This window comes from Piliocolobus tephrosceles, chromosome 19 (genome assembly GCF_002776525.5).
Source record: "Piliocolobus tephrosceles isolate RC106 chromosome 19, ASM277652v3, whole genome shotgun sequence".
NCBI classification, from domain to species: Eukaryota; Metazoa; Chordata; class Mammalia; order Primates; family Cercopithecidae; genus Piliocolobus; species Piliocolobus tephrosceles.
In genome coordinates, this window is record NC_045452.1 from 31,862,435 (window position 1) to 31,877,726 (window position 15,292).

The window sequence follows — 15,292 nt, forward strand, 5'->3', positions numbered from 1 at the left end:
GATGGGCGGATCACCTGAGGTCAGGAATTCAAGACCATCCTGACCAATATGGTGAAACACTGTCTCTACTAAAAATACAAAAATTAGCAGGTGTGGTGACAGGCACCTGTAATTCCAGCTACTCGGGAGGCTGACGCAGGAGAATCATTTGAACCTGGGAGGCGGAGGTTGCCGTGAGCCAACGCACCACTGCACTCCAGCCTGGGTGACAGAGCGAGACTCTCTCAAAAGAAAAAAAAAATTCTTCATACAGAGATAGGTTTTCATTTCTCTAGGAGTAATAATAACTAGGGGTGAGCTATGATTGTGCCACTGCACTCCAGCCTGGCCAACAGTGAGATCCTGTCTCAAAAAAACAGCAACTGTCTTTTTTTGTTTTGAGACAGAGTCTCGCTGTGTCACTCAGGCTGGAGTGCAGTGGCGCGATCTCGGCTCACTGCAAGCTCCGCCTCCCGGGTTCACGCCATTCTCCTGCCTCAGCCTCCCGAGCAGCTGGGACTACAGGCACCTGCCGCCACACCCGGCTAACTTTTTGCATTTTTAGTAGAGACGGGGTTTCACCATGTTGGCCAGGATGGTCTCAATCTCCTGACCTCATGATCTGCCCACCTCAGCCTCCCAAAGTGCTGGGATTACAGGCGTGAGCCACCGCGCCCGGCCCCCAGCAGTATTATTAATAGCTCCCTTTCACTCTCAGAAATGCCCTGGTTTAGAAAATACATGATGTGGTGACTTCAGTTCTTGGTTCCTGCATGGTGGAGGAATGTCAGGTTCAGCTCCTCCCAGTGGGGGTGACCCATGCTGGCGAGGCTGGGGATGGCGCATCTCTCCTGCCCATTTGCCACTCCCTTGAAGAATTCTCCCACTTTCTGGCATGCCCAGTAATACCTTATAAAGTAAGTTTGTGGCGGGCGCATTGGCTCACACCTGTGTAACTCCAGCACTTTGGGAGGCTGAGTTGGGAGGAGGGCTCACACCCAGGAAGTCGAGGCTGCACTCCAACCTGGGTGACAGACTCCGTCTCCTCAAAAAAAGTTTGTTGGAGGTTTTCTAGAGTCTGGCTTTATTATAGGATATTTATGCTGCCATATTACTGAAAACATGTTTTTCTTGCTACTTGATTTTAGTTCCTTATTAAACTGGGTTCTCCTACCCCACATGACTCCATCGTCCTCTGAGCTTTGGCTCAGTTACACCCTTACAGCTCCTGCCCCTGTTCTCTCCTGTCTTTGTAACACCATGTTCCTTCATTCCAGCATTTACCATAGCTGGAATCTTGTGGTTCTTGGCTGTCAGGTCCCGTGACTGTCTCCTCTCAGCCGCATTTTCCAGCACGACGCAGCGTCACGTGGGGACGGGGCATTGAATGGGTGACAGAAGGACAGGCTGGAAGCAGTTTACACCCACAGGACATCTTTCCATTCTTAGATGCAGGAACCACCATGGTCCATTTTATATTCAGCTTTTTGTCTGGGTTGATGATTTCATATGTTAGCTGAAGTTTTTCTAATTCGTATTTCATATATCAGGTCTTCTAGCAAGGTAGGATGAATTGCTTTCAAGGAATTCAGCTTTGGTGATTGTAGCAGCTGTGGGTACCTCTCATGAACTGTTTGAAGGATGAGGGCATAAATTCTAGATGAAGCAACCTCTTTATACCATTCTAGGTTTTAGTTCATGTTCCCCAGTCCTTTATTAATAGCCACTTGCATATTTTTCATGTCTCTATTTTTTGCTCATTTTGCAATTGGGGAGTATTTCCATTGTGTAAATGGATTGCAGGAATTCAAGGAACAAGTTTTTCTATTCCAGTTTTTCCATTATACAGTTTTTTTCTGTACATATTTAGGCTGATGTAGCCATGATGGTAGAGATTAAAATGTGTGATTTAGTTTCGTGCTTAATTTGATTTCATCTCTTACAGGTAATGCACAAGGGTCACGTGTTTGCTCTCAAGATGACCAGGCAGATCCTGTCCTCAGGACCAGAAGCACGTCTCTGCTGCACACATCGTTGTCTACACCGTGAGGATTTAGTAGCAGGACTCCTGGAAAGCAGTGATCTATGCTCAAAGACCATGAGTCACAGATTCTTTTTTTCAGTACTATTTATGATTAGCCATATTTATAGGAACATCCTGAAAGATGGAACCATGATGAAAAAGTGAAGATAATCTACATTCGGGGGCACAAATGAGCATTTGGATCAGTTTTTTACGAACCTAAGATACAGCCAGAGTAGTTATGGTCAGTCATGGAGAATAACTTGAAAACTTGTCCCAAAGAGGACGGTGATTTCGTTTCTGATAAAATAAAGTTTAAAATAGAAGAGGAAGATGATGATGGAACTCCTCCTGACAGCTTGGAAAGAATGGACTTTAAAAGTGAGCAGGGGGACATGAAGCAGGCGGGTAGCGGTGGGGAGCGAGCGGGCCTCGGCGGGACGGGCTGCAGCTGCAAGCCCCCAGGGAAGTACTTGTCTGCAGAGAGCGAGGACGACTATGGCGCGCTGTTCTCCCAGTACAGCAGCACCCTCTACGACGTGGCCATGGAGGCCGTGACCCAGAGCCTCCTTTCCAGCCGGAACATGAGCTCCAGGAAGAAGTCTCCAGCCTGGAAGCATTTTTTTATCTCTCCCCGAGACAGCACTAAAGCAATATGCATGTACTGCGTGAAAGAGTTCAGCAGAGGCAAAAACGAGAAAGACTTGAGTACCAGTTGTCTCATGAGGCACGTGAGACGCGCACACCCGACCGTGCTCATTCAGGAAAACGGCAGCGTGTCTGCCGTGTCCTCATTCCCCTCTCCCTCACTCCTGCTTCCACCGCAGCCTGCGGACACGGGCGACCTCAGCACCATCCTCTCACCCATCAAACTTGTCCAGAAAGTGACGTCTAAGATCCCGTCCCCCGATCGAATAACAGAGGAGTCTGTGTCTGTAGTTTCTTCTGAAGAAATCTCCTCTGACATGTCCGTTTCAGAGAAGTGCGGCAGAGAAGAAGCCCTGGTAGGGTCGTCTCCCCACCTCCCTGCTCTCCGTCACGATGAGACTGCAGAGAACTTAGCGGAGAAGAGCCTTCCACTTCCAAAGAGCACCTCCGGGTCTAGGAGAAGGTCCGCTGTCTGGAAGCACTTCTACCTGTCACCACTGGACAACTCCAAAGCCGTCTGCATTCACTGCATGAACGAGTTCAGCCGGGGGAAGAACGGGAAGGACCTGGGCACAAGCTGCCTCATCAGGCACATGTGGAGAGCACACCGCGCCATCGTGCTGCAGGAGAACGGGGGCACGGGCATCCCGCCTCTGTACTCCACCCCTCCCACCCTGCTGCCTTCCCTGCTGCCACCAGAGGGGGAGCTCAGCTCTGTGTCGTCGTCTCCGGTAAAGCTGGTCAGAGAGTCCCCTTCGGCCTCCTCCTCCCCTGACAGGCTGACTGAGGACTTGCAGTCTCACTTGAACCCTGGAGATGGGCTGATGGAAGACGCGGCGGCCTTCTCATCTTCCGACGACGTGGGGGAGGCCTCGGCGTCCTCTCCCGAGAAGCAGCAGGCTGACGGGCTGAGTCCTAGATTGTTTGAATCTGGCGCCGTCTTCCAGCAGAATAAGAAGGTCATGAAGAGGCTGAAGTCGGAGGTCTGGCATCACTTCTCCCTGGCCCCCACGGACAGCCTCAAGGCCGAGTGTCGGTACTGCGGCTGCGCCATCAGCCGGGGAAAGAAGGGTGACGTGGGCACCAGTTGCCTGATGAGACATCTCTACCGGCGCCACCCAGAAGTTGTTGGGAGCCAGAAGGGCTTTCTGGGTGCCAGTCTGGCAAACTCTCCGTATGCCACTTTGGCCTCTGCAGAAAGTTCCTCTTCCAAACTGACTGACTTGCCAACAGTGGTCACAAAAAACAATCAAGTTACGTTTCCTGTTAATAGTAAAAAGACCTCAAAACTGTGGAATCATTTTTCTATTTGCTCCGCAGACTCCACAAAAGTCGTGTGCTTGCACTGTGGCCGGACCATCAGCCGGGGGAAGAAGCCGACTAACTTGGGTACCAGCTGTCTTCTGAGACATTTACAGCGGTTCCATAGCAACGTGCTGAAAACCGAGGTCTCAGAGACGGCGCAGCCCTCCTCTCCGGACATCCGGGTGCCGCGGGGCACAGAACTATCAGGCACTTCCTCCTTCGATGACACCAATGAGAAGTTTTATGATTCTCACCCAGTTGCCAAAAAAATCACAAGTCTCATAGCTGAAATGATTGCACTTGACCTCCAGCCATATTCTTTTGTAGACAATGTTGGCTTTAACAGGCTGCTTGAATACTTGAAACCTCAGTACTCCCTCCCTGCCCCTTCCTACTTCTCCAGGACAGCTATCCCAGGTATGTATGATAATGTGAAGCAGATAATTATGTCCCACCTGAAGGAGGCTGAGAGTGGTGTGATCCACTTCACGTCTGGAATATGGATGAGTAACCAGACCCGTGAGTACCTGACCCTCACGGCCCACTGGGTTTCCTTCGAGTCATCGGCCCGGCCGCGCTGCGATGACCACCACTGCTCGGCGCTCTTGGACGTGTCGCAGGTGGACTGCGACTACAGTGGCAACAGCATTCAGAAGCAGCTGGAGTGCTGGTGGGAAGCGTGGGTGACCTCCACTGGCCTTCAGGTGGGCATCACCGTCACCGACAACCCCAGCATCGGGAAGACGCTGAGCGAGGGGGAGCACTCGAGCGTGCAGTGCTTCAGCCACACGGTGAACCTGATCGTCAGCGAGGCCATTAAGAGCCAGCGGATGGTGCAGAACCTGCTGAGCCTCGCCCGGAAGATCTGCGAGCGGGTGCACCGGTCGCCCAAGGCGAAGGAGAAACTGGCCGAGCTGCAGAGGGAGTATGCGCTGCCCCAGCACCACCTCATCCAGGACGTCCCCTCCAAGTGGAGCACGTCCTTCCACATGCTCGAGCGGCTCATCGAGCAGAAAAGGGCCATTAACGAGATGTCCGTGGAGTGTAACTTCCGAGAGCTGATCAGCTGTGACCAGTGGGAGGTCATGCAGTCTGTGTGCTGTGCGCTGAAGCCCTTCGAGGCCGCGAGCCGGGAGATGAGCACGCAGATGTCCACCCTCAGCCAGGTCATCCCCATGGTGCATATCCTCAACAGGAAGGTGGAGATGCTCTTCGAGGAGACGATGGGCATCGACACCATGCTGCGCTCTCTGAAAGAGGCCATGGTGAGCCGCCTGTCCGCCACCCTCCACGACCCGCGGTACGTCTTCGCCACGCTGCTGGACCCTCGCTACAAGGCCTCCCTGTTTACGGAGGAGGAGACGGAGCAGTACAAGCAGGATTTAATCAGGGAACTCGAACTCATGAATTCTACCTCAGAGGACGCGGCTGCCTCCCACAGGTGCGATGCTGGCTCCCCGTCGAAAGACTCTGCCGCAGAGGAGAGCCTGTGGTCGCTGGTGGCCAAGGTGAAGAAGAAAGACCCAAGAGAAAAGCTGCCTGAAGACATGGTGCTCGCGTATCTGGAGGAGGAAGTGCTTGAACACAGCTGTGACCCGCTCACCTACTGGAACCTGAAGAAGGCGTCCTGGCCGGGGCTGTCCACGCTGGCCGTCAGATTTTTGGGCTGCCCCCCAAGCATCGTCCCTTCAGAAAAGCTGTTCAACACGCCCACTGAGAACGGCAGCCTTGGCCAATCCAGGCTCATGATGGAACATTTTGAAAAACTTATCTTTTTGAAAGTGAATCTTCCCTTAATATACTTTCAGTATTGAAACTCACAACGGCACCACCAGGCCAGAGGCATGGCTGCCCCAGCGTTAGCAGCCCGTACCGGGTCTGTGACCCGCTCCGCCCAGGGCCGTGCACGACATCAGACCAGGCACTCTCAGGGCCGCCCTCCAGCTCACCATGTCTCCACGTGCCTTACCCCTTTTCCTTCAGGCAGGTTTTGCGGGGTGTTCTATTAAGACGTCCACTAGAAATAGCTTGTCCTGTCAACTATGAAATATGGTGACTAGATTTTAATTCATAACTGTAAAGTTTTTTAAAATTTTGGGCTAGTAATTTGTTTTACTAGAATGACAAAGAAGATGTAAACAATTTTATTCTGTAGGCTTTTTACTCAATTATGTACAAACCACGAATCAGGTACTGTAATTTAGTTAAGTATTGCTTTAATTGCAACAGAATAGCTTTTGTGGCTATCAAATGAAATCTGTAAATAGGAGGTGGAGGGCAAGCCATCCTGACTGAGCAGTTTTTAACCGCAGGTTCTAAAGTGTCCCGCGGAGTACAGATAATATTCTGGAAGGTAACTGTTTACTACGACAGAGACGTGGCATTTGGAAACGAAACGTAGATGTTTCATGGAGCTTATTTTGAGAACTTTCCCATTTCAGGTTTCTGCATTCAGGCTTTACATGGTCAGTTAACTCAGAGATACCCCAACTGTTTATCATCAGCTCCTCTGAAATGTGATCCGTTTGTAACTGTGCTCATCACTGCGCCAGTGCGTTCGATGACACGCTGACGGCAGGTGGTCACTGCCGAAACCCTCACGCCTCCGCTTCAGCATCTCCACACTCTGAAGCTGTCTTTCGAAATGTGTGCACTGAGCCCCTTGTTTGATCACATTTGTGTAAAGTTTTTTTAGAAGCGATGGCTTATTAACAGGGAAGAACTTGTTATATTGCAGTTGTAAGAATAGCCTTAGGTGTTTAGATTTTTTTTTTTTTTTTTAATGATAGGGAAGATGCAGCCATCACTGGGATATTTTAGAATCCCAGGGACATCAGAATGAAGTATCAGTTTGTCAGATTCTTTTAACAATTATGTTTTCAGAGAAAAAAAGATTCATTTTCTCATTTTAAACCAATTAAATATTCTGGGTGAGACAGATCACTCATTTGCCTACGACCTTTTAGAAAAGTTGTTGTTTTGTTGAAATACTGTATCTACGCTTAATCTAAATTTGCATTGACTATGTTTTAGTGTATTTATAAATGGTGAACTCAGTTTCTGAAATTAAACTTTTTATTTGCAATTTTCTAGTGCTGGCAGACACTGGCTTTTTATTTTTAGGATAAGAAAACAGGCATATTCTTTGTGGTCCATTATCTAGAGTCCATCCTTGGGCAGCATTTGAAATTTCACCTTAACCCCAGACAGGGCTCCGGGGAAGTGGAGATGTAATTCTTACAACAGCAGTTCTGATCATGGTCACGGTGATGACTTTCCTGGTCTCCTGTTCAAGTGGTGCCAGAATGCAGGAGCCGGTGGTCAGCTCCGAGGGGTTGCCTTGGCCGCAGCCTCTGTGCATGCCCTTCCTGGTGCCTTCTCACCTGGTAGCTGTGCACTCGTTCCCACGAGAACAGCCTGCTTCCAGAATGCCCAGGAGTGCTGGTCAGGGACAGTGCCCGTGAGGCTGCAGAGGAGCTGGAGTCCATGGCCCACCCATCTCTCTGTCGCCAGCAGCTCTGGCCAGTGTCATCCTGGTGTAGAAAGGGTTGTGCACAGGATAGGAGGGAGCCACAGTTCTTGCTCAGTTGTGCCCACGGCCAGCTTGCAGTCCTGTGTTTCGTAAGATTGTATTTGGAACGGTAATATCCTTAGAATTTTGGGATATTGAGCTTCATGGATTTTCTCTCCAAAACAAGCCAGCACAACTAAGTGTAGCAGAATCGTACCCACTCGTTCACTGGACGGGGACGAAGTGCTCTCCCTTCTCCAGGGGTTGGGCTAGTTCCTGGGATGCAACAGAGATTTCCGTGGACGCAGTCTCTGGTCTCATAGAGCATATAGTCTAATCCAGGATTGGCAAGCTGCAGCCACGGACCCAGTCCGGCACTCTGCCCATTTTTCTAAGTGAAATTTTCTTGGAATACAGTCACAGCTGTTTTTTAACATGTTGTCTTGGCTACTTTCAGACTGCGACAGGATAATTGAGTAGTTGTGACAGAGGCCACAGGCCCACTGAAAGGGCCAAACAGGGCTGAAAACACTCACTGTTTGGCCCTTTCCAGAACAGCAAGTTTGCTGGTCCTTGAGCTAGCCTGCCTTTATGTTTTGTTTTGTTTTGTTTTAAGCTTTCATCTTCATGCTGCTGTATTTTTAGTTGAAGTGTTCTGAGTAACAGTGAGTGTATAAAAGGGGATTGCAGGAAAAAATGAGGGCTTGCTTTACTCAACAGAAAATATGGCCCTTCTTGAGTGACACTGGGAGAGTTGTTTTATCTTGTACATTCCCTTTATTTGGTTGGTGGACATTTGTTGAAACCAGGCACTCAGTGGTCAAACCGTCTGTGCCCTCCAGTTGCTGACAGTCCTGCAGGAAGATGGACAAGAGGCCCAGTGCTGACAGCCACACGACTCTCACTGTACTTGAATGAGGGGACTGTGGGTACAACTAGAAAATATGTTAACTTTTAGCCATTCCCACTTTGCCTCTCTGTTCAAAACCCCAGCTGCGAGCTGTTTGTTTCCCTGCCTGGAAATGATGTTTTAGGCAGGTTCTTAATTTCTCAGGTCTGTCTCAGATAATAAAAAGCTCTTCATATGAGCCTCAGAACTGTCTCTTCAGTGAATGAAATTACCAGTCATTATATGAAGGGACTTTAAAAGATTTGTGGAAATATTGAAGTAAAACATAAAAAATAAAAACTTTATTTCTTGGCTGGGCACAGTGGCTTATGTTTGTAATCCCAGTACTTCGGGAGGCTGAAGTGGGAGGACTGCTTGAGACCAGGAGTTCAAGAAATTAGCCAGGTATAGTAGTGCATGCCTGTAGTCCCAGCTACTTGGGAGGCAGAGGCAGGAGGATCACTTGAGCCCAGGAGTTCGAGGTTGCAGTGAGCTATGATCACACCACTGCACTCCAGCCTGGGCAACAGAGCAAGATCCTGTCTCTTAAAACCACCAACAATGACAACAACAACAAAGCAACATTTTTATTTCTCAATGTAAGCTCCATCAAGGTCAAGATACTTTTGTAAGCTGTGACACCAGCCATTAGTCCATCCCTGAAGAACTGAGGGCACTAGGAATTTAACCATGTCACTGCAGCCTGTTTAACATTATTAACTGAAGAATAAATGAGTGCCTTTAAAGATGTTTTAAAATGAGGAAACAAAGTCAGAAGGAGCGAAATCGGGACTGTAAGGTGGATGCCTCATGATTTCCCAACAAAACTCTTGAAGAGTTGCCCTTATTTGATGAGAAGAATAAGCCAGGAGCATTGTCATCGTGGAGAAAGACTCTGGTGAGGCTTTTCTGGGTGTTTTTTTGCTAAAGTTTTGGCTAACTTTCTCAAAACACTCTCATAATAAGATGTTACTGTGGCCGGGCGCAGTGGCTCGTGCCTGTAATCCCAGCACTTTGGGAGGCCGAGGTGGGCGGATCACGAGGTCAGGAGATCGAGACCATCCTGGATAACACGGTGAAACCCCGTCTCCACTAAAAATACAAAAAATTAGCCAGGCGTGGTGGCGGGCGCCTGTAGTCCCAGCTACTTGGGAGGCTGAGGCAGGAGAATGACGTGAATCTGGGAGGTGGAGCTTGCAGTGAGCTGAGATTGCGCCACTGCACTCCAGCCTGGGTAACAGAGCAAGACTCCATCTCAAAAAAAGAAAAGATGTTATTGTTCTTTGGGCCTACAGAAAGTCAACAAGCAAAATGCATTAAGCATCCTAAGAAACTGTTACCATGACCTTACTTTGACTTGTCCACATTTGCCTTGACTGGGCCACTTCTACCTCTTGGTAGCCATTGCTTTGATTGTGGTTTGTCTTCAGGATGGTACTGGTAAAGCCCTGTTCCATCTCCTGTTATAATTCAAGGAAATGCTTCAGGGTCTTGATGCCGTTTGTTTAAAATTTCCATTGAAAGTTCTGCTCTTGTCTGCAGCTGATCTGGGTACAACGGTTTTGGCACCCACCTAATGGAAAGCTTGCTCAACTTCAGTTTTGAACCAGTTGAGATGTCTGTGGTCTTGGCTATTGTTTGTTCTGTTCATTATCTGTCCTCTTTAATCAGAGCATGAACAAGATGAATTTTTTCCTTGCAAATTGATGTGGATGGTCGCCACTGTGGTCTTCATCTTCAACGCTGTCTTGTCCCTTCTTAAAATGAGGTATTTATGTATATACACTGCTGATTTCTTTAGGGCACTGTCCTCATACACTTTTTGTAAAGCATCAGTGATTTTCACCATTCTTCCACCCAAGGTTCACTATAGATTTGATGCTTCAGTTTTTGCAGAATTCATGTTGTTCTGATAGGAGCCCTTTTCAAACTGATGTCTTATTCTTATTGCCTCAAACCAGATCTATTCAGGCAAGTTGGTATGAGTTTATTTTGGTGCAAAAGAATTTTGAAATCCATGCATAGCTTTGTCATAGTATGCATTTTCCATGAACTTTTTGAAGACCATTCCTGCAATAATAAAACATTGAACTTCGGCCAGGCACAGTGGCTCAAGCCTGTAATCCCAGCACTTTGGGAGGCCGAGATGGGTGGATCACGAGGTCAGGAGATTGAGACCATCCTGGCTAACATGGTGAAACCCCGTCTCTACTTAAAAAAGTACAAAAAACTAGCCGGGCGAGGTGGCAGGCACCTGTAGTCCCAGCTACTCGGGAGGCTGAGGCAGGAGAATGGCGTGAACCCGGGAGGCAGAGCTTGCAGTGAGCCGAGATCGCGCCACTGCACTCCAGCCTGGGCGACAGAGCGAGGCTCCGTCTCAAAAAAAAAAAAAAAAAAAATTGAACTTCATTTAAAGCTAAAATTCCCTTCCCTTCCACTTCTGACTATGAGGCAGCAACTGGTATCAGACCAAACCTTTCCCAAGAACCATGAAGGCCATATAAAATATATTTTTAAAAAGAGCTTTTTGAAGACATCAGAGAGCAATTAAGAGAGCCAGGATTTAAGGAAACAAAATCCTAGTCAGATGAGACTTGCATAAAGGTGAGTCCTGCATTCACAACATTTTTTCCTGTTGGGCCATTTGCTGGTGTCCTGCTCTAAGGCCTGACAGAAGGTGGCAACCAGAGCTGGTGCGGTGTCACTGGGCTGGGAGACCAGCAGCAACACACAAGCTGTCGTGTTGGCCAGGATGCCAGGAGCCTCAGAGAAGTGGTCCAGTTCCCTGTGTCCATCTTCCCCTGCAGCAGGGGCCTACTCCTGGTTGCTGCTTGTGCTCAAGGCAAGAGGCTTGGAAACCCAAATATAGCAGCAAAAGGCTGGAAAGCTGAGACATCTTTGGGCAAGGGAGACAAAACTTGGGACTTCAGTGCCTGCCATTGAGAAAACTCAGGTTTCCAGGTGAGACTCCTGAAGGGCAAACTGGAGAGGGACCAGCCCTCACCAAGTCTGGACATGGCTTGAGCCATCTCAGCCTTGATTGCACCCAGGCGATCTGCCTCACCTTTCTGCCAGAGGAAAACTATCTTTTCTTTCAATGAAAAGATCAGAGCTCCTATAACTTTACAGATAAACAGTTTGACTCTCATAAAAAATTGAGACACCCTGAAAAAATAGACCAAGTGACTGAAAAGTAAGAGAATCATAAGAAAATAGTCTCACACGTGATCCAAATACTGGGGTTTTCAGACATGGGCTTTATGATTTATCCATCAGTAACATGGATGAGAAGGTGGAGAATGCCACCAGAGAGAATCATAAACACGCTAATGCTGACAAACACAACAATGAATGAAGAGTTCCCTAGATGTAGTTAATACCAAATTAGACATACAGATGAAAGGATGACTGAATTAGAAGACAAGCTGGTAGAAAACATTCAGATTACAGAGAGATGAAAGGTGCCTGAGAGAGAGAGTGCAAGGGAAAGGACTAGCACACAGCTGACGGGAGTCCCAGAAGAGGAGACAGAAGGGGTGGAGCACCATTTGGATGAGATCACAGCTGAGGACTTTCCAGAACTGTTGGGACATCAGCCATAGATGTCAGTGTCTTTGAACCCCAATGTGGATAAATTGAAAGTAACCTGCACCTAGGCACGTCACAGCAAAGTACTGAAACCCGGGGAGAAAGAGAATCTTAAGCAGAGGGAGGGAGAAGAGACACTTTTACCTTCAGAGGAGCAATAAAGCTGGCAGCTGACTCTCTAAAACAAATAGTTGCGGCCGGGCGCGGTGGCTCAAGCCTGTAATCCCAGCACTTTGGGAGGCCGAGACGGGTGGATCACGAGGTCAGGAGATCGAGACCATCCTGGCGAACATGGTGAAACCCCGTCTCTACTAAAAATACAAAAAACTAGCCGGGCGAGGTGGCAGGCGCCTGTAGTCCCAGCTACTCTGGAGGCTGAGGCAGGAGAATGGCGTAAACCCGGGAGGCGGAGCTTGCAGTGAGCTGAGATCCGGCCACTGCACTCCAGCCTGGGCGACAGAGCAAGACTCCATCTCAAAAAAAAAAAAAAAAAACAAATAGCTGGAATGGTGGAGAGGCTTTTTTTTAAATGCTGAAAGGAAATAATTACCAATCTAGATTTATATACTCTGTGAGAAGATTCCTCAAAAGTGAGGGTGATCTTAAGTTTTTGGACAAAACAAAAAATTGCAGAAATTTGTCACCAGCCAACCGGCCCTAAAACACATCCTGGAGGGAATTCTCCAGGTGGACACTTGAAGTGGGAAGGAATGAGGAATGCTCCTGAAAGGAGCGGAAACGGGAAAGCTGGGACTACAGGTGCCCACCACCATGCCCGGCTAACTTTTTGTATTTTTAGTAGAGACGGGGTTTCACCGTGTTCGCCAGGATGGTCTCGATCTCCTGACCTCAAGCAATCCGCCTGCCTCAGCCTCCCAAAGTGCTGGGATTACAGGCGTGAGCCACCGCGCCCGGCCTTCTTTTCTTTTCTTTTTTTTTTTTTTTTTGAGACGGAGTCTCGCTCTGTTGCCAGGGCTGGAGTGCAGTGGCCGGATCTCAGCTCACTGCAAGCTCCGCCTCCCGGGTTTACGCCATTCTCCTGCCTCAGCCTCCCGAGTAGCTGGGACTACAGGCGCCCGCCACCTCGCCCGGCTAGATTTTTGTATTTTTTAGTAGAGACGGGGTTTCACCGTGTTAGCCAGGATGGTCTCGATCTCCTGACCTCGTGATCCGCCCGTCTCGGCCTCCCAAAGTGCTGGGATTACAGGCGTGAGCCACCGCGCCCAGCCGGGCCTTCTTTTCCTAAGAGATAGGGGTCTCTCTCTGACACCCAGGCTGGAGCACAGTGGTGCAATCACAGCTCACTGCAGTCTCAACCTCCTGGGCTCAAGGAATCCTCCTGCCTCAGCCTCTAGTAGCTGGAACTACAGGCGTGCACCACTGAGGATGACGTTTTCAACAAATGGGGCTAGAACAACTGGATATCCATAGACAAAAAACAATTGATCCATATCTCACATCATATTAAAAAATTAACCCCAGCCAGGCACGGTGGCTCACACCTGTAATCCCAGCACTTTGGAGGGCCAAGGCAGGTGGATTACTTGAGCCCAGGAGTTGGAGACTACTAGCCTGGGCAACACAGTGAGACCCCCCCATCTCTAAAAAAAACACCAAAAAAATTAGTCTATGAAAAGACATTCAACTTCACTCATAAGAAAAATGATCAAGGCTGGGCACAGTGGCTCACACCTGTAATCCCAGCACTTTCGGAGGCCGAGGTGGGTGGATCACGTGGTCAGGAGTTTGAGACCAGCCTGACCGATATGGTGAAATCCTGTCTCTACTATAATACAAAAAAATGAGCTGGACATGGTGGTGAGCCCCTGTAGTCCCAGCTACTTGGGAGGCTGAGGCAGAGGAATCACTTGAGCCTGGGAGGCGGAGGTTGCAGTGAGCCAAGATTGCGCTACTGCACTCCAGCCTGGGTGACAAAGCAAGACTCTGTCTCAAAAAAGAAAAAAAGAAAAATGATTGAAATGACACTGAACCACCACTCACCCCTCAGACTGGCCAATTAAAAAAACTTGGCCCTGTGGGGTTGCAAAATGGGACCACCCTGTGGAGGAAACGTGGCAATACCCAATGCAACCAACGCACAGTCACCCCGCGGCCCAGCGCTGCCACACGCAGGAATTCACCCTGAAGACACACCTCGAACAATCTGAAAGTACAAAGGCACTCGTTTATTCATGGCAGCATTATCTGAATTTACAAACTATCGGGAATAACCTGACCGACCATAGAGAGGACAGCAGCTGAGGAAACTGCAGCCCATCACATGGCAGAGCGCCAGCCACGTGGTTCTAAAAGACAGTGAGGGAAATCCTTACGTCGACACCATGGTTTCCAGGAGAGAGTGTTATGTGAAAAAAACAATGTGTGGCTGGAAGCTCACGCCTGTCATTCCAGCACTTTAGGAGGCTAAGGCAGGGGGACTGCTGGAAGCTTGGAGTTCAAGACCATCCTGGGCAACATAGCGAGACCCCATCTCTACAACAAAAACTTAAAAAAAATTAGCTGGGCTTGGTGGCACACACCTGTAGTCCCAGCTACTCGGGAGGCTGAGGTGGGAGGATGGCTTGAGCCCAGGAGATGGAGGCTACAGTAAGCTATGATTGCACCACTGCACTCCAGCCTGGGTAACAAGAGCAAGACCCTGTCTCTGAAACAAAACCAAAAAGCCAAAGTGCAGAAGAGCATATAAAGAATGCTCCGTCTAAGAAAGAGAAATACACGTGTATACGTTCATCTTTACAAAATTCAACACGCGAGAAAACCAGGAGACACCTATGCTCAATACCAAAAAGTGAGGAGGAGGCACGGGAGGGAGTGGCTCCCTGCGTCTGTCTTTAGGGGCAGTTTTGACATCTAGAAGGATGGTCACACGCTACAAACCTAACAGGACAGGGCGTGGGGTGTGGTGGGAGGCATGAGACTGAAAGCAAATGGGAAGGATGAACCCAGCTGTATTTCCAATGAAGGCACCACAACACTGATGGAGGAGAAGCCAATCCACGGAACTCATGAGCACAGCACTTGACGGCACCCGCAGTTGTGGGCAGGGAGTGAACTCCACACAATCCCGACCTCTTCATGGTGGGTTTGTTTTTGCAACCCTGTGGCAAAGCTGTGCTGGAGCTCTCGAGCAGGCGTGCGCTGGACTCCCCAGCAGATGCCTGAGGATGCTGCTGTTGCTGGGGGCCAGGGTCCTCAGGGTGGAGATGGGGGGTAGGGAAGAACCGTGCAAGGTGGGACAGAATCCGCGCACGGCTCTGAGCCGTTTCAGATCTGTACACGCATATTACATATGTACGTGTGTGTCTGCATGTCGGCACGCCTGTTCTCC

General features: G+C 49.1%; 1 protein-coding gene across 1 annotated transcript in view; it reads left to right on the plus strand.

Moving 5' to 3' along the window:
- ZBED4 (zinc finger BED-type containing 4) overlaps positions 1–8,673 on the plus strand; it is a 32,291-nt gene extending 23,618 nt beyond the window's left edge. Inside the window, exon 2 of the mRNA XM_026448147.1 lies at positions 1,925–8,673. Within this exon, the coding sequence (XP_026303932.1) occupies positions 2,254–5,769 (3,516 nt within the window). The 5' untranslated portion in view covers positions 1,925–2,253 and the 3' untranslated portion in view covers positions 5,770–8,673. The remainder of the gene's footprint in view (positions 1–1,924) is intronic.
- Positions 8,674–15,292: the final 6,619 nt, after the last annotated feature.